This window comes from Mytilus trossulus, chromosome 13 (assembly GCF_036588685.1).
Source record: "Mytilus trossulus isolate FHL-02 chromosome 13, PNRI_Mtr1.1.1.hap1, whole genome shotgun sequence".
NCBI lineage: Eukaryota > Metazoa > Mollusca > Bivalvia > Mytilida > Mytilidae > Mytilus > Mytilus trossulus.
Window position 1 is genome coordinate 17,301,262 of NC_086385.1, and position 22,218 is coordinate 17,323,479.

Sequence of the window (22,218 nt, forward strand, 5' to 3'; positions counted from 1 at the left end):
TATTGATACACTTTGACGAATACCTTTCACACCACGGGGTTCTCTTATTTTTCTGTAAGGATTTAATTTGTTTCCGTATGCCGACATTTTTAAGGATTAAATTTGTTATAAAAATAATTCAATTACCACTGATACTAGAGTATTGATACATGTAGAATTATCACTCTCACTAACAAACCCTATAATATCTCCAGCCTTAACTTCAAAAGGTATATTAAAGTTATGATAACTGTGTGTGTCACCATTACTTAAACTTATTCCGTAACTATATGTCTTATAATTATTAACAGTTATCATAACATCTATATTATCTGAGTTTGTTCTTAAACTTACTAAACTAATACCCAATATTTGTCCTGGAAAGTTCATTACATAATAACCACCACCACCATCACCAAAATTAAACTTTTGTCTTGCATGTATTGAACCATCAATTCCAGCATTTATACTTATTAATTTTTTGTCTGGTTTATTTTTAATATTACTAACTATATTTTCAACATTTAAAACTCTGATGGTTAGGGCAGCGACACTCCGGCGTAAATCTCTATCCTTAGTATCCCTTGTTCGAAGTTCACTCTTCATATTTAATATTTCCTTTTTTATTTCCGATGTATCTACGTTTTTTTTTTTGACACCAAGTATGCTCATTTTATTAAATAAATTATATAACTTCTAAAACACAATTAATTGGTAAATGATTAATTATCTTGTTATTATTTTCATCTCTTATTTCTAATTTCAATTCTGTTATAACATCATTTACTAAACACTTATATTCCGGATGCTCAAATCTCGCTGTTATAACTTCACCAAACTCTTTATTTTCGACTGGAATAACAGCCAATAATGTACTTGGCTTACCATCAAGATAATTATGAGAAGTGCTAACTTGTTCCAAATGGATATATAATGATTTATGGATAGCAAAATCCACAAATTTGTTTCCATAATGTAATTCATTAGGTTCAAATTTACGTTTATTATTAAATCCTAACATATTTCCCAAACCCTTACTTATCTTTAACTCAGTAGTAGTGTTTAATGAAGCGATACCATTTGCTTCATTTACGGATAATACAATATTTTCTTTTTGAAATTCATCCACTATTTGTTGAAAACTATAATAACCATTCATAATCCTTTGCTGTTCCTCTCCGGTTTTTGTTATAAACCCATGATAAACATTATACCAACCTATGCTGTATCTTATAAATTTCAAACCAATACGTTTATTTCCATTTCTGTTATTTATGTATTGTTCTAAGTTTATTATATTATCAATATTTGAAATAGTATGAAACATTTTTAATATAAAAAAATGATAACAAAAGAATTTAAATATAATCCTAATGTTTCATATAATCCAGGTATTAAATATTCTGAAAAAGATCATCAATTAAAAACAAATCTTGTAAATCAAACAATATTTGTAAATCAAAAAGAGAACTTTAAAACATCTTTTCCTGATTTATTTCAAAACTATCAAAACCCATCAATACACACTAACGAACCATGGAATGCCTGGATTCATTCTTCATTTGATTGGTGGCAATGTCAGTTAAATTTTGTAGTATGGTGTGCAAGTACAGGATGTGGGATTTCTTATAATGATCATATACAAAATACTTCAAATCTTACAAAGTCTTTTTATATGTTTCATTTATATTATTGTATTGCCAGAATTTTAAAAGAACTTAAATCACCTTTACCAACAGATTCTTCTTTCTGTTATTACAAGAACCCATATGACAAAGCTGCATATCAGAAATTATGTGATGAATTTAATATTTCTCCAAATACAGATTGGAGACAAAAACTAGAATCATCATGTCAAGGATTAGGAAGTTTTGAGCAATATTATAAACCAAGTGGTGAATATAGACAAAATCATAAAAAGGATGGTCCATTCTTTAATATTCATGATACAATTTATCATGAAAAAGATATAAGTATGGCTTGGACTACTTTTATTTTAGATAATGGGAATGGATTTACACAATCTGGTGTTGAACGTATTAATGAAAGTATTAAAATTTATGTATGGGCTTTGTTAGGTGCACAATCACAAACAAAAACAGAAATTTTAAAAGTAGGAACAGGATTTGATGCACAAAAACAATTCTTAGCAAATGTACAAGATGTAATAAATAGTCCTATCGATTTACCCACCCAAATATCGAATTACGAAAATGTTTTAAAATACGCAAGAAGTAAAGTTGATTATGCTTATGGACTTGGTTTATATATGTCTCCCAGTGATATGGTTTTGCAAATTGGAAGTATTGTTGGTTATAATAATAAAATTATAATTGCAACAGAAAATCAAACACTTGGGTTAAATGATGATTTAAATAATAAAAATTTTGATCATGTTGATTTTAAACCAAAAGAACCTGTAAAACCACAAGAACCTATAAAACCTGAAAAGCCTAAAGAACCAAAAATAGATCCAATAAAAAAAATTGAACATGAAGATCATGAAGATAATAAACAAGCAATAATATTTGTAAGTATTGTAATAGGATTTACAGCACTTTATTTTTTCAAATAATCTCTAGCAGCAGTAAACAATAAACTAACAACTAAAATAAGCAATGCCCATAAGTTGTTTGCAAACCAATTTACTACGTCTTTTGTTGCAGACAAAAACCAAGAAACAATAGAACCTATAATACCTGGTAATGCAGCTGCTAATTTTCCTGCAAGAAAAGATAATAATTTTCCAAGATTTTTTAATTGTTTTTTTATCCAGTCTTGTACACCACCACCTTTTGATGGAGGAGAAGGAGAAGGAGAAGGAGAACCAGTAAATACTTCAACAATAACACCAATAATCATTCCAAAAGCAGTTAAAACACTAACTATTGTTATTCCTTGTTCTCTGAATAATGTTCTTATTCTTTCACCTAATGTTTTGTCTTCGTTTAACATTTTATGTATTGTTTGTTTAAATCTGTTTACTTGACTACGTAGTTTTTCTTTATTAATATTAATTACTTCTAGTCTTGCACTTCTCTCAGATTCTAACTCTCTTATTCGACTATGTATTCTATCTATTTGAAATTCATCATTGTCTTCTTTAGCTTGTTCTAATTTGGCGTTTTCTTTTGCTAAGTCTTTATTTGTTTCATTCAGTTTTGCTAATTCATTTGCAATCTCTTCTTTTACTGATGTCATTGCACTGATTATACCATCCATCTCTCTTTTTGTCATATCTGTTTGTGTTTCTTCATTTATGAAAGATGTTCCTTGTTCAATAAATGAAGTTTCTATTTCTTTCACATGTGTTTCTTCATTACTTGCTATTTCTAATAATTCTTGTCCTTCTTGTTGTGTAGATATTTCTTGTAATGGAATTTCTATATTATCGAGTTCACGAATTGGTGCTTTTATCTTTTTTTGAAAATCTTGAAACACTGATCTACCTTCTTTTAAATAATCAGATATTTTATAATCATCTACACCTAAAACATCCCTGACAAAATTAACACCGTATTCTCTTTGAAGAGTGCTAAATTTATAAAACTTTAATACTCCTTTTTGGTAATATGTTAATGCAATATCATTACCTTTTTCATCTTTTGCATATAAGATTTGTCTTTCATTATGATCTTCCCTAACAAAAAAACCTACTTCATTACGTGTAGTTTCACCATTTTTTTTATAAAATTGTTTAATCATTTTTTTTGTAGTTTCTTTTTTACGAATTTTAGCTTCATTTTCTGATAAATCTCTTGATTTTTCAAATTCCTTATTTATATTATTTTGAAACTCTTCATCATCTTGAAAAGACGTTTCTTCTTCTTCTTCTTCATCATAATCATTATTTTTAAACTCAGGATTATCAAACTCATAACCTCCTTCAGCCATTTTATTCATCTAAAATATTAGATAATAAACAATAAAAAAAACCTGTTAAAAACAACTTAAGATAAAAATAATTAAATTTTTTATTTAACATTATTTTTACATTTTTTACTAATTTTTCTTTTGTTTCTTCATCCATTTATTTAATTAAAAATTGATTCATAGTTTGGTGGATTTCCCACGTTCACATAGTGGTGATTTTCAACTAAAGTTATTTTGTTTATAAAAATTATAGATTTTCCATTTTTTTTTTTATTTCATTTCTTACTCTATTTTCTGTTTCTTCTATAATTTTTCTTCTTTCATCTTCTGGTAAACTTTTTGAAGTTTTTAAATATGCCATTTTTAAATTTTTTTTCATCTCATTAAATTTTTCTAGTTCTTCTAAAATAAGTTTAAATTCTTCTTCACTTATTTTATTGTCAGTTAAAGATCTAGAAATTAAATCTTTAATACTATTTAATTTACACTCTGCTAAAGTTTTTATTTCATAATGTTTTTTAGCTTTTGAAGTAAGCTTTCTTCTTATTAATTTTATTACACCCCCAACACTACCGCATGCGACTGCTGTAATCTGTAATGGTAATAAAATAGGAATAGCAATACCTATACCTGCAGAAATAACTGATGCTGAAATTAAAGTTGTATCTATTCCATCTGTAAAGTTTACTCCTCTTTTATATTTTTTATATAAAGAATTTCTTTTGTCTCTTTCATTTTTTAAAGAATTTTCTATTTCTGAAATTTTTTGTAATCTATAGTTTTGTCCATCTTCTATAGGTAATTCTGGATATAAATTAGGAGCTGTAGGTTGTTTCATTTTTTAAAGTAAAAATTGATTTTTTTATTTTTCTCTTAAATCCCACAGAATTCTTTCTCTGTCAGTTCTCCCGGTTTTTTTATTTATTTTTTTTTTTGGAATTTTTTTGTTGTTTTTTGGGTGTTTTAAATAACGTTTTTTTCCAAAGTAAAAAAAAAATTTTTTTGGGAGTAAGAAAATTTGGTGTTTTTTGGGGTGTTTTTTTGCTTTTTTATGAAAATTTAGGGCTCTTTTACTTGAAATGAGGGTAATTTTTTGGGGGTCAAATTTTTTTTTTTTTTTGGAGGGGGTGCGCTGGAGTCGTTCAAGTACTATACTACTAGCGGGATACAGGAATCTGACAAAACAATAAACGGGATCTGGGATCGGAACCCCCTCAATGAGACCCCCTGTGTTGTCTACTCCAATCTTAATTGAGAAGAATTTTTAAGATTTCCTTTGTACTTTCTGATCACTCCGACTTCTTTTAAAAACTGACAACATCAATGAAATAGCCAATTGTACTGAAAGTGGCATTTATTAAAACACTAATCAATTAATAGAAGATGAAGTTGATATAATAAATCTTTTTAAGGTTTTCTGTTTGCAAAAGACTTTCATAAATATTGTATGGATAAAAGATTCAACAAGTACATGGTATTGGTTACTTCTTTGGATAGTAATCATATTGTCATATCATCCAACTTTTCCTTCTTTTTATATTACTATGGATTTATTTATTTTTGGGGATACATGTACTCATTTTTCATGGATTTAGAAATACTTAAAGTTTCATAGATATTTGATTTTATAGTTTTGCAAAAGTCTGCATACAAGCCTATATAAAATGCGTAAATCTTTGAATCTTTTAAATTCGTATTTTACCTGTACATACAAAATCAATGAAAATTGTTATCCTGCAAATTAAAAAGAATCTAAGGCCACGGTTTTTTAATTTGTTGGTTTACGGATTTTTCTTATAAAAAAGTCGGGTCGGTCGGTCAAAAAAAAAAAAGAAAAAAAATATCTTTCAAAACAGATAAATATGCAAAATAAATATATATTTCACCTAACTTAACAAAATGTTTGTCTTATTTGCTGTTTTGTCATCATTTCTTAACATTTAGTTCGATGAAATATTATTGATCAGTGATCATGAACATAGCATGACATCGTTTAATAACTTCCTGTAAAAAAGGGGGTGTTGCACAGACAAAGACGAAATTAAATGGTCATTTCACAAACAAGAAAAACAGAGGCCGTAGCTCTCAATCAATTCCAGAAAACTTGGTAAATAATGATCTTCAGTCACAAAAACGGATAACATTTGGACAAGTCTATTTTCTGAGATGATGCATCTTACAGACTGATGACAAATAAGGGAAACAAACTTATATTGTAATAAACACAGGTTTCGTTTCGTTCCGCAAAACTATTTGTGCAAAAGACATTTCAAGGTCAGTTATAATTGATTTGTCTATTTTTAGAAACTTAAATTAGAAGTTTTATTTTTCACAACAGAAAGTGTTATCAACTTTGTTAATGATTAATGCATTTCATTTTTAAAAAGAAAATTTTAATTATTTTTCAGGGATACTGCATTGATAAGGGTCCGTGGGAATAAAAATGCATGAAAAGTCAATTTTATTTTTATTCTGAAAATCGGCAAAATAGGGTCAGCGGATCCGTAAACCAACAAATAAAAAAAACATGGCCTAAAGTATAAGAATTTAGAGCTGTCTTGAAGATTGTTAAAAGGTCTATAATGTCATGATAAAAAAAATAAAATCACAAAAATACTGAACTCTGTGGAAAATTCTATAATAGGAAAGTCCCTAATCAAATGCCAAATCAAAAGCTGAAACAGATCAAACGAATGGATAACAACTGTCCTTTTGCTGACTTGGCACAGGCATTTTTAATGTAGAAAATGATAGATTAAACCTGGTTTTATAGCTAGCTAAACCTCTCACTTATATTGCAGCCGTGTAATCTATTTGTGTTGTTTGTAGACGGAGATGGACAAATAGAAATAGTTGTAGCTTACTCAGATAGAGTTGTTAGATGTTTTAGATGGAGACAAGATAGTTCTAGTGATATGCTAGAGGCAGGAACAGGATGTAGTACTGGTAACCTGATACAGATTTCTCAGTGGCAGTTGAGTGGGCAGGTATGAATGACAAAATGGTACCAGTCTTTTTGATTGTATAATTTGTTATAAACTACTGGGCATTTTGAAGTACCTTTAATTAAGAATTAACAGTGTGTATTATATTTGCAATTATTGACCAGTGGGCAAGAATGCAAATAAATTAAATATAGTGGTTTAAAATTTATAAAATCTGCTTACAAATACAATCATAAACCCTTGTTATAGTAAATGATGTCAATAATGAAAAGAACATGGAAAGAATGCCAAATCTTTCAGTAAATTTGAAAACATGAAAACTAGTTTTGCTAACTACCGTACAGCGGGTTATTTTCGCGGGGTGTAAATTTTTGCTTATTTTCGCGGATAGAACAAAGTCGCTAAAATAAATTCCACCAATTTAAAAGTGTACATGCAAAGGTAATGCTAAAAATGTTGGATCCGCCAAAATAATAACCGCCAAAATTTTTCGTATACCTTATTCAATGAAAATCGCGAAATTTTACACCCGCGAAAATAACCCGCTATACGGTATGTCATACAAACAAAATTATTTTCTGCATAATATGTATTCATTTTTGAAATCTCTAAGTTATACATTTTGTAGTTAACTCCTCCCCTTTGAATATCTTAATGGTCAAATATTGTGTTAGATATTCTCCAGAACATGGTACAAGTCTGAAAACATTAATCGAGTAAAGGCTCTTAATATGTAATGTGGATGATTGTTCTTGATATTGGTGTACTTTGTAGATAGGATCTCTTACAGTGAATTTATCAGAGGAAGGCAAGCCAGAACTTCTTGTTGCACAGCCTGGTGGGACTTACGTTAAACTTTGTCTGACTGTGGTAACAGGTGGGGAGAGTCCTGGACAAAGTGAATCTACGTAAGATATTAGAATTGTATCTATGACTTAGATTATGTGAACATTTAACAAGATTTTGTGAACAATTTACATGTTTTTTTTAAATGTGTGAATTGTATTTTTATGCCCCACCTACGATAGTAGAAGGGCATTATGTTTTCTGGTCTGTGCCTCTGTTCGTCCGTTCGTCCTTTCGTTCGTTCGTCCGTTCATCTGTTCATTCGTGCCGCTTCAGGTTAAAGTTTTTGGTCTAGGTAGTGTTTGATGAAGTTGAAGTCCAATCAATTTGAAACTTAGTATACATGTTAACTATGATATGATCTTTCTAATTTTAATGTCAAATTAAAGTATTGACCCCAATTTCATGGTCCACTGAACAAAGAAAAAGATAGTGTGAAGCTCAGGTTAAAAATTTTGGTCAAGGTAGTTTTTGATGAAGTTGAAGTCCAATCAGCTTGAAACTTAGTACACATGTTAACTATGATATGATCTTTCTAATTTTAATGCCAAATTAAAGTATTGACCCCAATTTCACAGTCCAGTGAACATGTAAAATTATAGTGCGAGTGGGGCATCCGTGTACTATGGACACATTCTTGTTTTTTATATCAGATGTAGATTTTACTTAGCTAGTTATCAACATAGGGTATTTTAGCATGATATTTTTTAGTGTTTGATAAGTTTGAATGTAAAATTCAATAAAACTATTAGGGTATTGACTATTCTTCCACTGAGCACACTTTAATAGACTCAGCCACAGTGTTGATGTACCTTTCCCAAGTCAGGAACCACTGGTTGTCCTTGGTTGTTGTCTGCTATTGTATTGAGTTATTATCAGGTTGTTTGTTATCCCATTTTTTCTTGCCAGGGCCTTTTATAGCCTGTTATACTATAAAGTTCTAGGCTAATTATTGAATTATGTACTATGACTAGTAGTTGTATACATGCTTGTCCTTTGGTTGATGGTTAATATATATTTTTCATTGACACATCTCCTTACTTTTATACTGAGTAGTAAGAGCAAAGTTTTATAATTTTTCTAATATTCTGTATTGCAGATGAAAAAAAATATCATAACAACAAAGATATTTCTGACTGTGTTTGCAAAGGGTTAATTTGAATTCATAGAAGAGATATTTGTAGCATTTTCATCTTTTCTGATCTTTTCAAATTGCTAGGTTTGTGGAAGAGAGACTTGGATCAGCCAGAATCCGTAACAGTATGATTACCACTGAAATTGTGGGAGGAATCAACAAAGGAAATCGAGGAAAAGCTGGAGGAGGAACATTCTATGCACTTTCTACACTTGATGGTAAGGGTTCTATATTATGTAATCTTCATGAAACAGCACATGCCTTGGCTCTTTAAATGTAATCCCCTGATTAAACAAGCTTATCCTTGCATTAAGCCACCTTGTTATCTGGTTCAGTTTCATTGCTTTAATACATTTACATGCCAAAGTATCTCTATGGATGGTTAATTCTGATATCCCCTGAAACTTTCTATGCTTAAACTGTCAAAATCCCTCCCAATGTACAGGCGGCCATGTTTTTGAATAATCAGGGAGTTAATATATTTGTAAAGTGCACAATATTCATGAGAAGCAAATCATCCTACAAATGTTAATATAAGCAGATGTGGTATGAGTGCCAATAAGACAACTCTCCATCCAAGTCACAATTTGTAAAAGTAACACATTATAGGTCAAAGTATAGCCTTCAACACGGAGGCTCAGCTCACACTGAACAGCAAGCTATAAAGGGTTCCAAAAATGACTCGTTTAAAACCTTTGAAACAGGAAAACAAACGCTCCTATCAGTAGGAGAAATGAGAAACCAAAAACATTTATGAACCACATCAACAAACAACAATCACTGAACATCAGGTAATGTATATTTTTATTTCAACTGAGCAGCATGAAAATAAACCCTCTTCATAATTTTTGTCCATTGTCCATTTTATGTGCTGAAAAATGAATGTAAAATGAATCTTTGTTCTCATTATTTTCTATTACAGGAACATTAATATTAATAGAAAACAAAGAGATTTTATGGTCACTACAAGTGGACCATCAACTGTTTGCTTTAACAAAGCTTGATGTTACTGTAAGTACTCTTTTTGATTAAAACCAGTTCCTACTTCACTTAGACCTCCCTTTCTGACCTTGAAATTTTATAGGATCAGTTTTATTTTCAGCTTGATATATTTACATTGATTAGGTGAAATGTCACTCTATAGTGATCAGTCTGTCAGTCTGTAAAAAATTGTGTATGCTCTATATCTAGAAAACCATTATAATTTCATACTGTATATGTTCCGGACCATATGAGTATTTAGACCATACGCGTTTGGTCATGATTATATGTGTATACTCATTTGGTTATTAACGGGCTGGACCATATGAGTATTTTGACCATAAAGGTATTTTTTTATAATTCATTTAAAAGTTTCAGTAATACAAAACTTTATCTAAAAAAAACCAATGATGGCAACATGACAGTGTATTATTTTTATAATTCAAATACTACGTAAAAATTAAACATTGATGTCATAGTTAGTTATCATCCCTAGTTACATTCTTGTATGTAGGCCTGGGGTGACATTTACTTCCACACGGTATCATATAAACCTATTTGCATTTGAAAGTCTTGGTTGTGCACGATCCTTTTCATTTACACCTTTTGTTTGCGAGTGAAAAGTTAGCCTTTTTGTAGCTGCGTACAGTAATATCGAGGTCTTGGGCCATTCCCATATGTCTACGATGTTTTTAAAAAGCTATAGATCTCAAATATCGTTACATGACTGCAATACACCATATTCACAAGACAAATTAAATAAACTATGTTTCTTTCCAGTGCCTTCAAATCTTGTGTAACAGTTCAAGAAATTTAAGTTACTCGTAATAAAAAAATCGGAAATGACCATCGGTTATGAACATCGATATAAAATGTGTTTATCATAGTTTTCGCATAGTAAAATAAAATTAAATTAACTATGTGAAATTTCTACTTCTTATTTAGCTAATTTTTAGTATAATATAATAATAAAATCACCTATATGACAGCATCTTTTTAATGAACTGTCATACCATATGAATAGTTTATAATCTTAAAAAGTAAATTGTAACAGAGTATGCGTATGATCGGACCATATGAGTATATACCCATATGGTCATGACCATACGCGTATGGTCCAAATACTGATATGGTCCAGAACATATACATGACATGTATTTTAATCAACACCAGAGATTAGTGTGTCATAATGTTTGTACAACTTCCTAGGTCAAAGTTCAAGGTCAAAAACTTTGGTTTCAGTTGATAAGCTCATGTTGTCGGTTAGTCCACAAATTGTGTTTGCTCTATAATATATCTTTAGAACCATTATAATTTCATACTGTATACATGACATGTATATTAACCAACACCGAGAGTGTGTCATAAATGATTGTACAATTTCCAAGTTCAAAGTTGCATTGGTAAATTAGAACTGCAGGATTTTCTTTTTGATTTATCATGTTTTTCAATACTTTAGATCGTTTGTATATTTTCAGGGTAATGGTACAGAAGAAGTAGTTTGTTGTGGTTGGGATGGACAGACCTATATTGTAAACCACACCAGAGATGTTGTTAGGTACCAGTTCGAGGAAAATGTGACAGCTTTTACAGCAGGTATACATGCACTTTTACAAATTTACATTCATGGCTTTATAGAATAGGTGTTATTTTAAACTTTTATAAGAGTTTGAATAGGGTTTATAGTACTAGTATAAATTTGTTTTGAAAATAATGGACCAAAATATTGATATTTTATGTAATGTTTCATTATTATCAATGCATATCAGTTTGACAACTATTTTGAGTCCCTGACCAATAGCTCATGGTTCAGTAACTTTGCATTAATAATTAATTTTCAATGTTTAGTTTTCTGCTAGTAGAATTGATAGGATATTCTTGTAATAGATCAATGATATATTGTATGAAGTCTCATTTCAATCATTACATATCAGCTTGAAGACTATTTTGATGCTCTGTGTCCTAGTATGTGGTCCAGTGACCTTAAATTGATTAACAATTTTCAATGTTAAATTTTCTGTTTGATAAAATTGAGAATGGAAATGGGAAATGTTTCAAAGAGACAACAACTAGACCATAGAACAGACGACAGCAGAAGGTCACCAGCGGGTCTTCAATGCAGCAAGAAATTCCCCACACCCGGAGGCATCCTATCAAAGTTTCTTATCAAAATTAGTTTGATGGGAACTTTTAACAATAGTCCGGTATATTCTATATATAATTATATTATTGTCTGTACATCTCAGTTTGTCAACCATTTTCAGGCCCTGTCCACTTGATCATGGTTCAATGACTGAATTAATAAGCAATGTTGCTGTCCATTAGACTGCCTATTTCTGAATTTAATCCAAACAGGCAAGAGATATATCTGTGTCAAATGGATAATATACATTTTTATTTCTAGGTCTGTATTCTGTCAATCAGAAAGATAATGTTCCTAGTTTTGTGTACGCAACATTTAATAATAAAATCTTCATCTACTACAACATTACTCTGCCTAGGGTAGAGTCCACCAACCTGATAGAAGTTATGGATAAAATGGAGGAGACTCATGAGCTGCTAACTAAACTAAATATTACAGGTATGAATCAATGAACACAGTGGAGGGCCTGGATGGGGTTTACAGAATACAGAATAATATTAGAAAAAGAAGCAGATAAAAAAAAAAGTGTAGAAAAAAAATAGGAAAAAGAATAAAAAATATAGACCCCAAAATATAAAGGATAGACAATAATGTGCAAAAAATATAAAGAATCGAAAAATACTGACATAAGAATTAAAGGGGCACGAGCTACAAGATAAACAAAAAAATCCAAAGTAAGATTTATTTTGTTTAATCAATAATGAAAGTGAAATAATGAAAAAGTAATTTGCTTTTAGCAGCTAAAATGGTTCAATTTTGTCAAATTAAGTGAAGAAACATTGATAACTACTTATTCACTTGCAAGTGAATAACTCGACCTTATTAAAACTGTATTCGTGTGAACTTTAATTTAACCCCTTGCTAGAGATTGCCAACGCATGCATTGTACATGTACTGGTTATTTAAAGAAAAAGAAAGTCAACAATAAAAGTTAAACTATGAATAATCACTTGATTACTGAAACGATCCATATAAAATCATTCTTATACAGTTTAAAACAATGAGTAGCATATATTTTTAATCTATAAAATAAATTCAAACAGACCTATAAAATCCAATTGCACGTGTTGGTTTAATCTATTTACATCTTTATTTATGTTTACATCGTTTATATGATCATCTGAGGTCAAATCAATAGTTAATTAGATGGTGTCTGTCTAAAATACACAGGAAACGAACCTACATATTATCTACACCATGCTCTGTAGACTGTTAATTTTAAACTTTTGGTACTTTAGGCCACGGTTTTTTAATTTGTTGGTTTACGGATTTTCTCCATGAAAAAGTCAGGTCGGTCGGTCCGGAAAAAAAATCAAAAAAAAAATCTTTCAAGACATGCAAAATAAAATATATTTCACCTTTCTAATAATATGTTTGTCATACTATTTTGTCATCATTCTTGAATTTTAGTTTGATGAAATATTACTGCTTAGCTGTAAACATCGCATGACATTGTCTAAAAATGTCCCGTAAAAAAAGGGGGGTAGATGGACAAAGATGAAATTAAATCGTCATTTCACAAACAAGAAAAACAGATTACTGTCAGTAGCTCTTAAACAAAACTTGGTGAATAATAATAAGCTCGAAAAGTGATAAAGAAAAAAATGTAAAACTTTGTACGAAAATAAGTTTCAACACGCGTGTCAAAAACGTAATAGACTCGTCCACTGGAAAAACGAGAATATAAGGTTAAATAATCTGTTGTCATGAATTCCCGTTTTTTATCCAAATGGACGATATTTTTTTATTATCTATGGAACAAGAAAATATCAAATGATTTGTTAAAATTCAGTACTTTAACTTGAGGTCTTGAACTTCCAGGCTTGGACAAGTCTATTTCTATGACAACATGCATCTTACGGACTGGTGACAAATAAGGGAAACGAACTTATCGTGTTTTTGGTTTTAAACACCGGTTTCGTTCTGCAAAATTATTTGAGCAAACAACATTTCAAGGTCATTAATAATTGATTTGTCTATTTTTAGAACCGTAAACTGGAAGTTTAATTTTTTTAACTTCTGTTAGTGATTAGTGCATTTCATTTCATAAAAAGGATTTTGAATTATTTTTCAGGGACAATGCATTTGTTAGGGTCGGCGAGAATAAAAAAGCCTAAAGAGTCGATTTTATTTTTATTGTGGAAATCAGCAAAATCTGGTCGGCGGATCCGTAAACCAACAAATTAAAAAATCCTTGCCTTATTAATGTTTTACATTGTTATAAATCAAATATGATTATTTGAGTCAAATCGGTGACCATGGATTTGACAGCTAGTGCCTCTTTAACACTTTCAGTACGGAATTGTTTTTTTTGGCGCGTTCGTATAGCCGGAGATTTAATAGCAAGAGCAGTTTCGTGGCTGGGATTAATTTGACATGTGCTCGTAAAAAAATCGTCTCGGAACTTCAAACAGCAATTACCGCTATTTGAGATCGATTTTCGTTAAAATATTTTAAGGTTGAGTCGTACCTTACTTGTTTTGAGTTGTGGTGTGGTTAGAGTGATATGAAACGGAAGAAATATCAACAGTTTAGCTCTATGACGAACGATTTTTTTTTATAACTGAATGTTTACAAATACATGTCTGGGAAGGGGAGAGTTTCTTCTGACCGTTCCCTTTCCGAGATATTAACTTACGTTCTATGTTTCTTTTTGTTACAAAGAATAAGATGAAATGTCTATGACAACACCATAACTGATTGGGAAGATGATAAATGACCGACAACACGAGAATTACCAGCAATTCAAATCGGCCATTTGCAAAGTTCGTTCATGTCAACAACAATTAAAGAGAGATAACTCAATTGTAATTTGGCGGACGACAACTCTTTTTAAATACGTTGCCGTATGTTTTTAAGTCACTTGGGTAAAACAAAATTTTTTGTTACGGTTCTATGACAAATAAAAATTTGTACTTGTTCAATGATTAAACAAATAATCTCTGTACTTGTCAAAGTAAATTACCTTCCTTGAAAATATTCATTTCAAACTAAGTAACAGGCATGCAACCTTAAAGCAATTTAAGGAGATAAAAAAAATACATTTAAAAAAAATCAAAATCAAATGAACAATAAGATATTTGACAAAAAAATACTATTATTTTGATTTAATTTTTAAACTGCTATAAGGTTATTTTACAAACAAAAATAACAGTTTTAAAATTTTTTGTTACTTGCCTCTTTTCAAGTCTTTAAATTTTTTTTCATTGTCCAGTTTACTACTATTTGTTGTCCTGATCTCTCTATAAAATTCCTTCTTTATTTTAAAATGTCTCTTGATACCATCTTTTTAAATTAATCCTTCATCAGTCATTTTTTAGTTTTGTTCATAGTTTATAAATAAATAAATTCGCAAATTAAAACGGTAAAGTCAATAAATTCAAAATTGTCTGGAACTAACAACATAGCTATAACACTAACAGTAATTTTTAACAGAATGGAACACCTTGAAACACTCTGGTAGACAGAGGTGCTTTCCACAATCTAGACAGCCGAATTTTGTTTGTCTACGCGTGTCTTGTTGATTATTTTTCACTCTCATGTGACAGACATGGCACCAACTTTTATTTCCAAAGGAACCTGGCAAGTGTCTCTGTGTAAGACAGTCATCAACCAGGACAAGTGATGGACGGCCTTGACGAACTGAACCACCTGTGTATCCACCTATCAGATCTGCTGCTACTGCCTTAGAAAACTTCAAAAAGGTTGTTGGTCTCTTACCAGGGCCTGGTTGATGATGAGGAGAAGCCAGAAAAAGCCTAAAGGCATCAAATTTCAACATTTCTATCATTGTAAAGAAAATCCTTTTAGGCCATTTCAGTGTTTTGTGTTGGAAAACATAGTACTGGATGTACTGGTCAGCCCTATCAACCCCTCCCATGTATTATGTGTAATCAGAGATCATCTGTGGACATGGTTTGTCTTGTCGTTGAAAAATACCATCTGCTTCTCTGCACTGCACCTACTGAGAAATCATGTATGCTTGAAATTAAGTTTACATTTTTTTTGTCCTTCCATACAACAGCAGCCACTGCATCCTTCTGTCTGAACTGCATGTCCCCACGATTAGTTACACCTTCAGGGTTTTTCTTCATTATATCTTTAGGAAGCTCTCTCCAATTATTCGTACAGTACCACATGCAGCAGTGTTAAAATGTTGAGTAAATAAGGTGGGAGAAGTGAAGTAATTGTCCATATAAACATGGTACCCTTGCCCTATAATATTTGCCTTTTCAATGCAATTTTTGACTACTCTGTTTGCCAGACCAGGAGCTGCACCATCTGTTCTCCCACAGTATACCTGACAGTAGGAAACATATCCTGTATTAGCTTCTGCTATCGCCCACATTTTTATTCCCCATTTGGTAGGCTTGGCTGGCATATACTGCTTAAAAGACAGTCGTCCTTTGAATGGAACCATCACCTCATCAACTGAAAGTTGTCGTTTAGGGATATACTGGCTAACCATAGAAACTGTGAACATATCCATTAGCGATTCAATTTTGTATAATTTAGAATAATTTGGATCCCCTGGCTGTGGGGCTTGCTCACTATTTGAAAAATGGATGTACCGCATAATTTGCATATAGCGATCCCTTTTCATGACTTTACTGAAGTAGGGGGTTTCCAGCATAACATCTGTGCTCCAGTAGGATTTTATGTCTGGTTTTACATTGATACCCATTAAGAAACATAAACCTAGAAAAGCCTTCATTTCTTCAACAGTTAATGTAATCCATGGAGACTTTGTTTTCATCAGGATGATCACGAATTTGTTTATTAGCATACCTGTCTGTCTCCTGTATGATGTATTGAAAAATGGCATTGGTAAACAGCAATGAGAAAAAATCAACAGGCTCTTTATCTGGATCTAAAACTGTGGTAGGACCAGTATTTCCACGTTGTAAAAATATGTGTGGTAATCCCCTCTCATAATAATCAAAATTTGTATGCCACCCATCAGCTTCAGCAGGACAGTCACCAGCCTCATCAACAGGTGGGTCATTTTCATCAGAAAATTCATTATCACTATCAACAACATCTAAATCACCTATCCCAAGCTGTTCTAGCCTATCATTGTACCGCTGTGCAGCTAAATCAACTTCATTTGGCGAAAATCCGTCAAACTCGTCATCCGAAGATTCAGACATTTTTTTTTATTTTCCCAGATGACAATACTACATTTTTCACTACAATTTTACTATAGAGCCGCCTTTTAGCCTAGAAAAATTTGATTGGCTGCATACAAATATGGATTTCCTTATTTGGGAGAACACCTGCAGATCGTGTGAAATTTATTTATCGGCAAAAACCGTAAACTTCCGATCGTCAACAGAGATAAATCAACAACATGCGAAGATGATACAGAAAGAGACAGCCATTACCGGCTTATCTTTTTTATTAAACAGTCATAAGTAAATATTATTAATTTTTAAAACAGCGGTACACACATGGTTTAAATATTTTGTGTGTAAGGTAATGACCTTTCATTTTTAAAAGCGATCACCTTGACTACACATGTCAATAAAATTGAAAAAATGGCGGCATATTATTTTATCATGAACGCAAATCGAAGTTACGAATAAATGACATACCAATGACTTTTATTGTCAAAATTTATACATAATATTAATAATTGAAACCTGTTAACACATTGTGGTAACGTACGCTTTACAGCTTTATGTAATTGATCTGATATTAAAACTGAAAGTAGGTCAGAGTATTTTTCGTTTTCCATGATGCATTATGGCATCACACGGCCGTAGCAAGGTGATGTATTAAGGCATCATTCGGCGGTACCAAGGTGATGCCTTATGGCATCATACACCTTGAATGGGTTAAAGAATTCAGAAATGAAGGACTCCTTTAAAATAATCTTTAGAATCTTTAGAGCTACAGTTTCAAAGTTAACAGCTTGTATGTAGTAGACTTCTGACTTTTAAGATAAATTTTGTAAAAGTTTAGATATTGTATTTATTTTTCTTATTTTTTTAGATCCAGATACCAGTCAGCTAAGAGAATTATACCACTGGTTACTTTATGGATGGAAACCAGATCTTTCTCTAGAAGATGACAAAACCTAAATATATTGTACAACTATGTGGAAAAATCAAAGATTCTTGTATATACAAAATCTTAACTATTTCCCCTATAGCATAGGATCAGATTCCCCTATGTTACACGTCATCTAATGAGATGCAGATTTTATAGCTATTCTTATCTCTGAAAACCCGGATGTTGCGGACAAACACTCAGCATGATTGTATTACTTTAACTTATAACATGTAGCAATGCATATCAATTTGTAAAATTGGAAAGTAAACATTTACATTTGTGTTTAACTATATTAATATATAATGATTATAAAGATAAATTAACAAAAAATCTTACAAAATGTACAGTTGAATAGATTTTCAGTGTTTTATATTAATTAAATGTACTTATATTATCAATCTAAACAAATTTTTCCTTATTCTAATTTTCCTCTTTAGAGAACAGATTTTACTTTATTTTTCGTTGTTGTAAACAATTATACAGTCCATACTTCTATAATGAGTAAGTTTCACAATAATTCTAATAAAAAGTATTCTCTGATTATTATAATAATCATTGGCAGATTCAATTTTGAAGTAAATTATGTGCCTCAATAGAACATACTTTTTGCATTCTATTTTTGTGTAGATTTTGGCATGGAAAGACACATTTAACTTAAAATGAATTAATTCTAATCTGAAACACAATATAAGAATTAATATTTTAAATATATGATTTTGGTCTTGGGTCTTTGAAATATATATGCATTTGATTGTCTCGAAGGGTCAAACATTAAAGTTATCAAAGCCTACTTGAATTCGAATATTATAAAGTCTATATCATCAAGGAGGTTATATAACCTCCTTGATATCATATACTTGAAATAATTTTCTACAATTTTTGCACTTTGGTATAATGAAAAAAATTTCCAGCGCTATTTATAGGTGCTGTTGAAGACATTTTGATATGATATTGCGAATTTTACATGTTTTTGTACAATATTTCATCAATCATGTTAATAGATATCTCAAACCAAAATCAAAAATTAATTTCTATCCAGAATTTTTTTTTAAACTTAAACTTCCAACACATTGTTGTTTCGGTTGAAAAGGTCCTTCTCATACATTTTTGGGATGAAAACTCAAAATTTTATAAAACATTTCAAAACTGCCGTTTTCTGTTGTCGTAAGTCAATTATTTATTTTTATTGAAAATGCTATTTTATTGTAAGAATCCTAAAGTACATAAACATGATAAATGGAACTGTAAAACTTTGAATTTGAGTATAAAGAATAAAAAAACTATTTGAGAAAGACTCTTGAATGTGTGAAATAGATTCAGAGTAAATTGATTCTGCATACTTTCTTAATGAGTCATATTGATAAAATTTTATACATTATATATGTCATGTTCTATAAAATGCTGTTCTTTTTGGGCTCTAAAAATATAAATATTCATCTACATGTATAATATTCTTCCATGGTAAGTAAAAATAGACTCTTATAGAAAATTTTAAAAGAGAGTTTGCAGAAAATTTTCTTGCAAAGGGTACTTTTTTTCTTCTTTTTATATATATAGGGAATTATGTAAGAGGACTTTGTGTGGGTTTCTTGTCAAAGAGTACTTTCCATTACTATTCTAAAACTAATATTTCAACCAAAAAAGAATATTCTTCAATACTTATTTTTTCTATATAGACAACAAGGGATGGCCTTTAAGTGTATATATTTGTTATATAAACATTCAGAAATGTTTCTAGTAATAAAAGAATGTTGAATCAGTCTTTACCAAATCACATCTAATTGAAATTATAAAAGACCAAAAAGTTACTATTTCATATTTCCTATAGTAATTGTTTGTTTAATACAGTAACACTACTGGTATGGGATAAGTTTGTCCGCAAGTGAGACTGATTAATCAGTGAGAAGATAAGGTTAACTATAAATAGAACAATCAGATAATCTGATCCTATGCTATTCAAAGAATTGATTTGAAATACATTCTTGATATACACACATTTAGGACAATGTATCAGAATTTCTGTGAAAAGATTTTATGAAGTTTTTTTCAACAGACTGATTTGAGAGGATGTGTAGCACAGTGATATAAGTTATATTTATGATTCAGCAATAAAAAATTAATGTTTACAACAATCAATCTTATACCAAATTTAATCCTAGTATCCATAAAGAGTTTATATACTCTTGTGCCAAGTGTCTCCCAACTATCATCATGCTACTTTCAGCCAAATTGTGCCTGTGCATCATTCTCAAATTTAAAAAAAAAGGTTATCTTGATATTTTTATATCTGTAAAAATTGAGCTCACCTTGCCCAAAGGACTAAGTGAGCTTTTATCATCACTTGGCATACATAGTCTGTTGAATAGACCACTTTGGAGTCCATTCGTCACCGGAAAAAACTCGTCAATTATACATGCCTTCGTTATGTCATTTACCAGATAGAGGGGCTCGCCTGTATCCCTGCCCCATAAACGTTCATTAAGCGTCTTAGTGATCATCATTGTGGAGGATAAACTAGAAATAAACTTTGTTCAGTTGGTACTTTATCACAATTCCCTAATGACAGCGATGCAGATTGTCAATTATGAGAATTAAATTTGCAGAATAACTCGTGCAATATAGCTTTATAGTTTTTCAACCACTTGCTCAACATTGAAATGGAAGTCACAACGCACCTAAACGCATGAGTGATGCTCACTAAAACCAAAGTTTTTGACGGAAATGCATCGAACTCGAAAGTTGTCTATTGAACTAACTTCCCCTTTTTTTCTTGAAAACAATAACAGATAGAGATAAACTTGTTTTGCAAAAATGAACAGGAACACAGGTTCTGCAATTAAGACTCACAGTTGAAATCCTCACTCGACTCCTTACTAGAGTTATTGCTTTTTGATCACAATTTTTACCAATTTTATGCTTTTTTAGTCTTATATTTTATAATTTATAACAGATAGATAGAAATCTCAACAAACAAACAAAAGCATGTGAATATAAAGCTCTGTTTGCAATGTTCTGTATTCTATAACCTTGCCAAGAAAATGTTGACATCTTTGCCTATGACTCTGGATTGTAAGAAATGATTATCTAAAGATTTTTACCTATTCTTTTGCTTTTTTGCTTTAAATTTTATAAATTATAATAGATAGATAGCACCTTGAAAAGGCAAAAATGATCAGCAAATCAAGATATTTATATTAAGACTATATCATATGGTGGAAGTCGTCCAATGACTCCTTATTAGAGTTCTTGCCCATTAATGATGATTTTTACAACTTTTTGGCAATTTGTCTTGAGTGATGAAAATTATACTAGATAGATAGATACTGAAATAAACAGAAATGACCAAAAAGATGAAATCTACTAACTAGTCAAATTTTGCTGATATAGTTTAAAAGTAGACTGTCACTTTTTTCATTTGGAGTGATTGCCCTTAAGTGAGGATTTCATTTTACCCTCTTTTGCGTTTTGAGCAAAAACTCTAAGAAAATAGAGAGACATTAAACAGATTAAGTGACTAGCTATTCAAGATCAACTAAACAGACATTTTTGCCAAGAATGTTTTTCTTGTCTACAATGTTGAAGTGTGTCCTTTGTTGAATACGTATATATGCCAAGTTAAGCGACACAGATTTTTTAGAGCCTCTAGTTAGATTTAAAAATGTCAAATGGTAACAGTCATAGTCAATCAAATGTTTTTATTGAATCATGCCTCTGGACAATTTGTACTTATTTGGACTTTTTTCAGTCAGTAAATGCAAGGATTTGTATAATACAAATCCTTGGTAAATGTTTGGTGAAGTTGGTGTTTCATCCACCATTTTCTACATTTGAAACTGCCTGTACCAAGTCAGGAATATGACGGGTCTTGTCCATTTGTTTTTTATGTGTTTTTTTACTTGTTTTTGCCATTTGATTATCGACTTTCCGATTAGATTTTCTTTGAGTTCTGTATTTTTGTGATTTTACTTTTCATCTCAGACCACATACGTTTCATGGATTTACACAGTCCTGTCACTACTTTGGTATAGTCATACACATTTTCTTAAGGCGACAACCTATACCATAGATGCAGCTTTTAGACACCGGATTGATTAACTTAATTTTCCAAGTACAGGTACAAAGAAAGAAGGCTATTTGGAGGATACTTGGTTTCATTATATGCTCAGATGAAACGAACTAAAAATTTAATTCATTGAGTATTGAAATTTTTGATGTCCCACCAACACTGTATTATATGAACCTGTACAAAAAGTAAAATCACG

The 22,218-nt window shown here is 30.8% G+C and overlaps 1 protein-coding gene and 1 pseudogene across 1 annotated transcript in view; one reads left to right on the plus strand and one right to left on the minus strand.

Annotated features, from left to right (window-relative positions):
- LOC134695381 (KICSTOR complex protein ITFG2-like) overlaps positions 1 to 18,046 on the plus strand; it is a 32,295-nt gene extending 14,249 nt beyond the window's left edge. Inside the window, exons 6-12 of the mRNA XM_063556611.1 lie at positions 6,682 to 6,839; positions 7,572 to 7,705; positions 8,863 to 8,996; positions 9,701 to 9,789; positions 11,238 to 11,355; positions 12,164 to 12,340; positions 17,897 to 18,046. Of these exons, the coding sequence (XP_063412681.1) occupies positions 6,682 to 6,839; positions 7,572 to 7,705; positions 8,863 to 8,996; positions 9,701 to 9,789; positions 11,238 to 11,355; positions 12,164 to 12,340; positions 17,897 to 17,985 (899 nt within the window). The 3' untranslated portion in view covers positions 17,986 to 18,046. The remainder of the gene's footprint in view (positions 1 to 6,681; positions 6,840 to 7,571; positions 7,706 to 8,862; positions 8,997 to 9,700; positions 9,790 to 11,237; positions 11,356 to 12,163; positions 12,341 to 17,896) is intronic.
- LOC134695258 (piggyBac transposable element-derived protein 4-like) lies at positions 15,120 to 16,616 on the minus strand (annotated as a pseudogene).
- Positions 18,047 to 22,218: the final 4,172 nt, after the last annotated feature.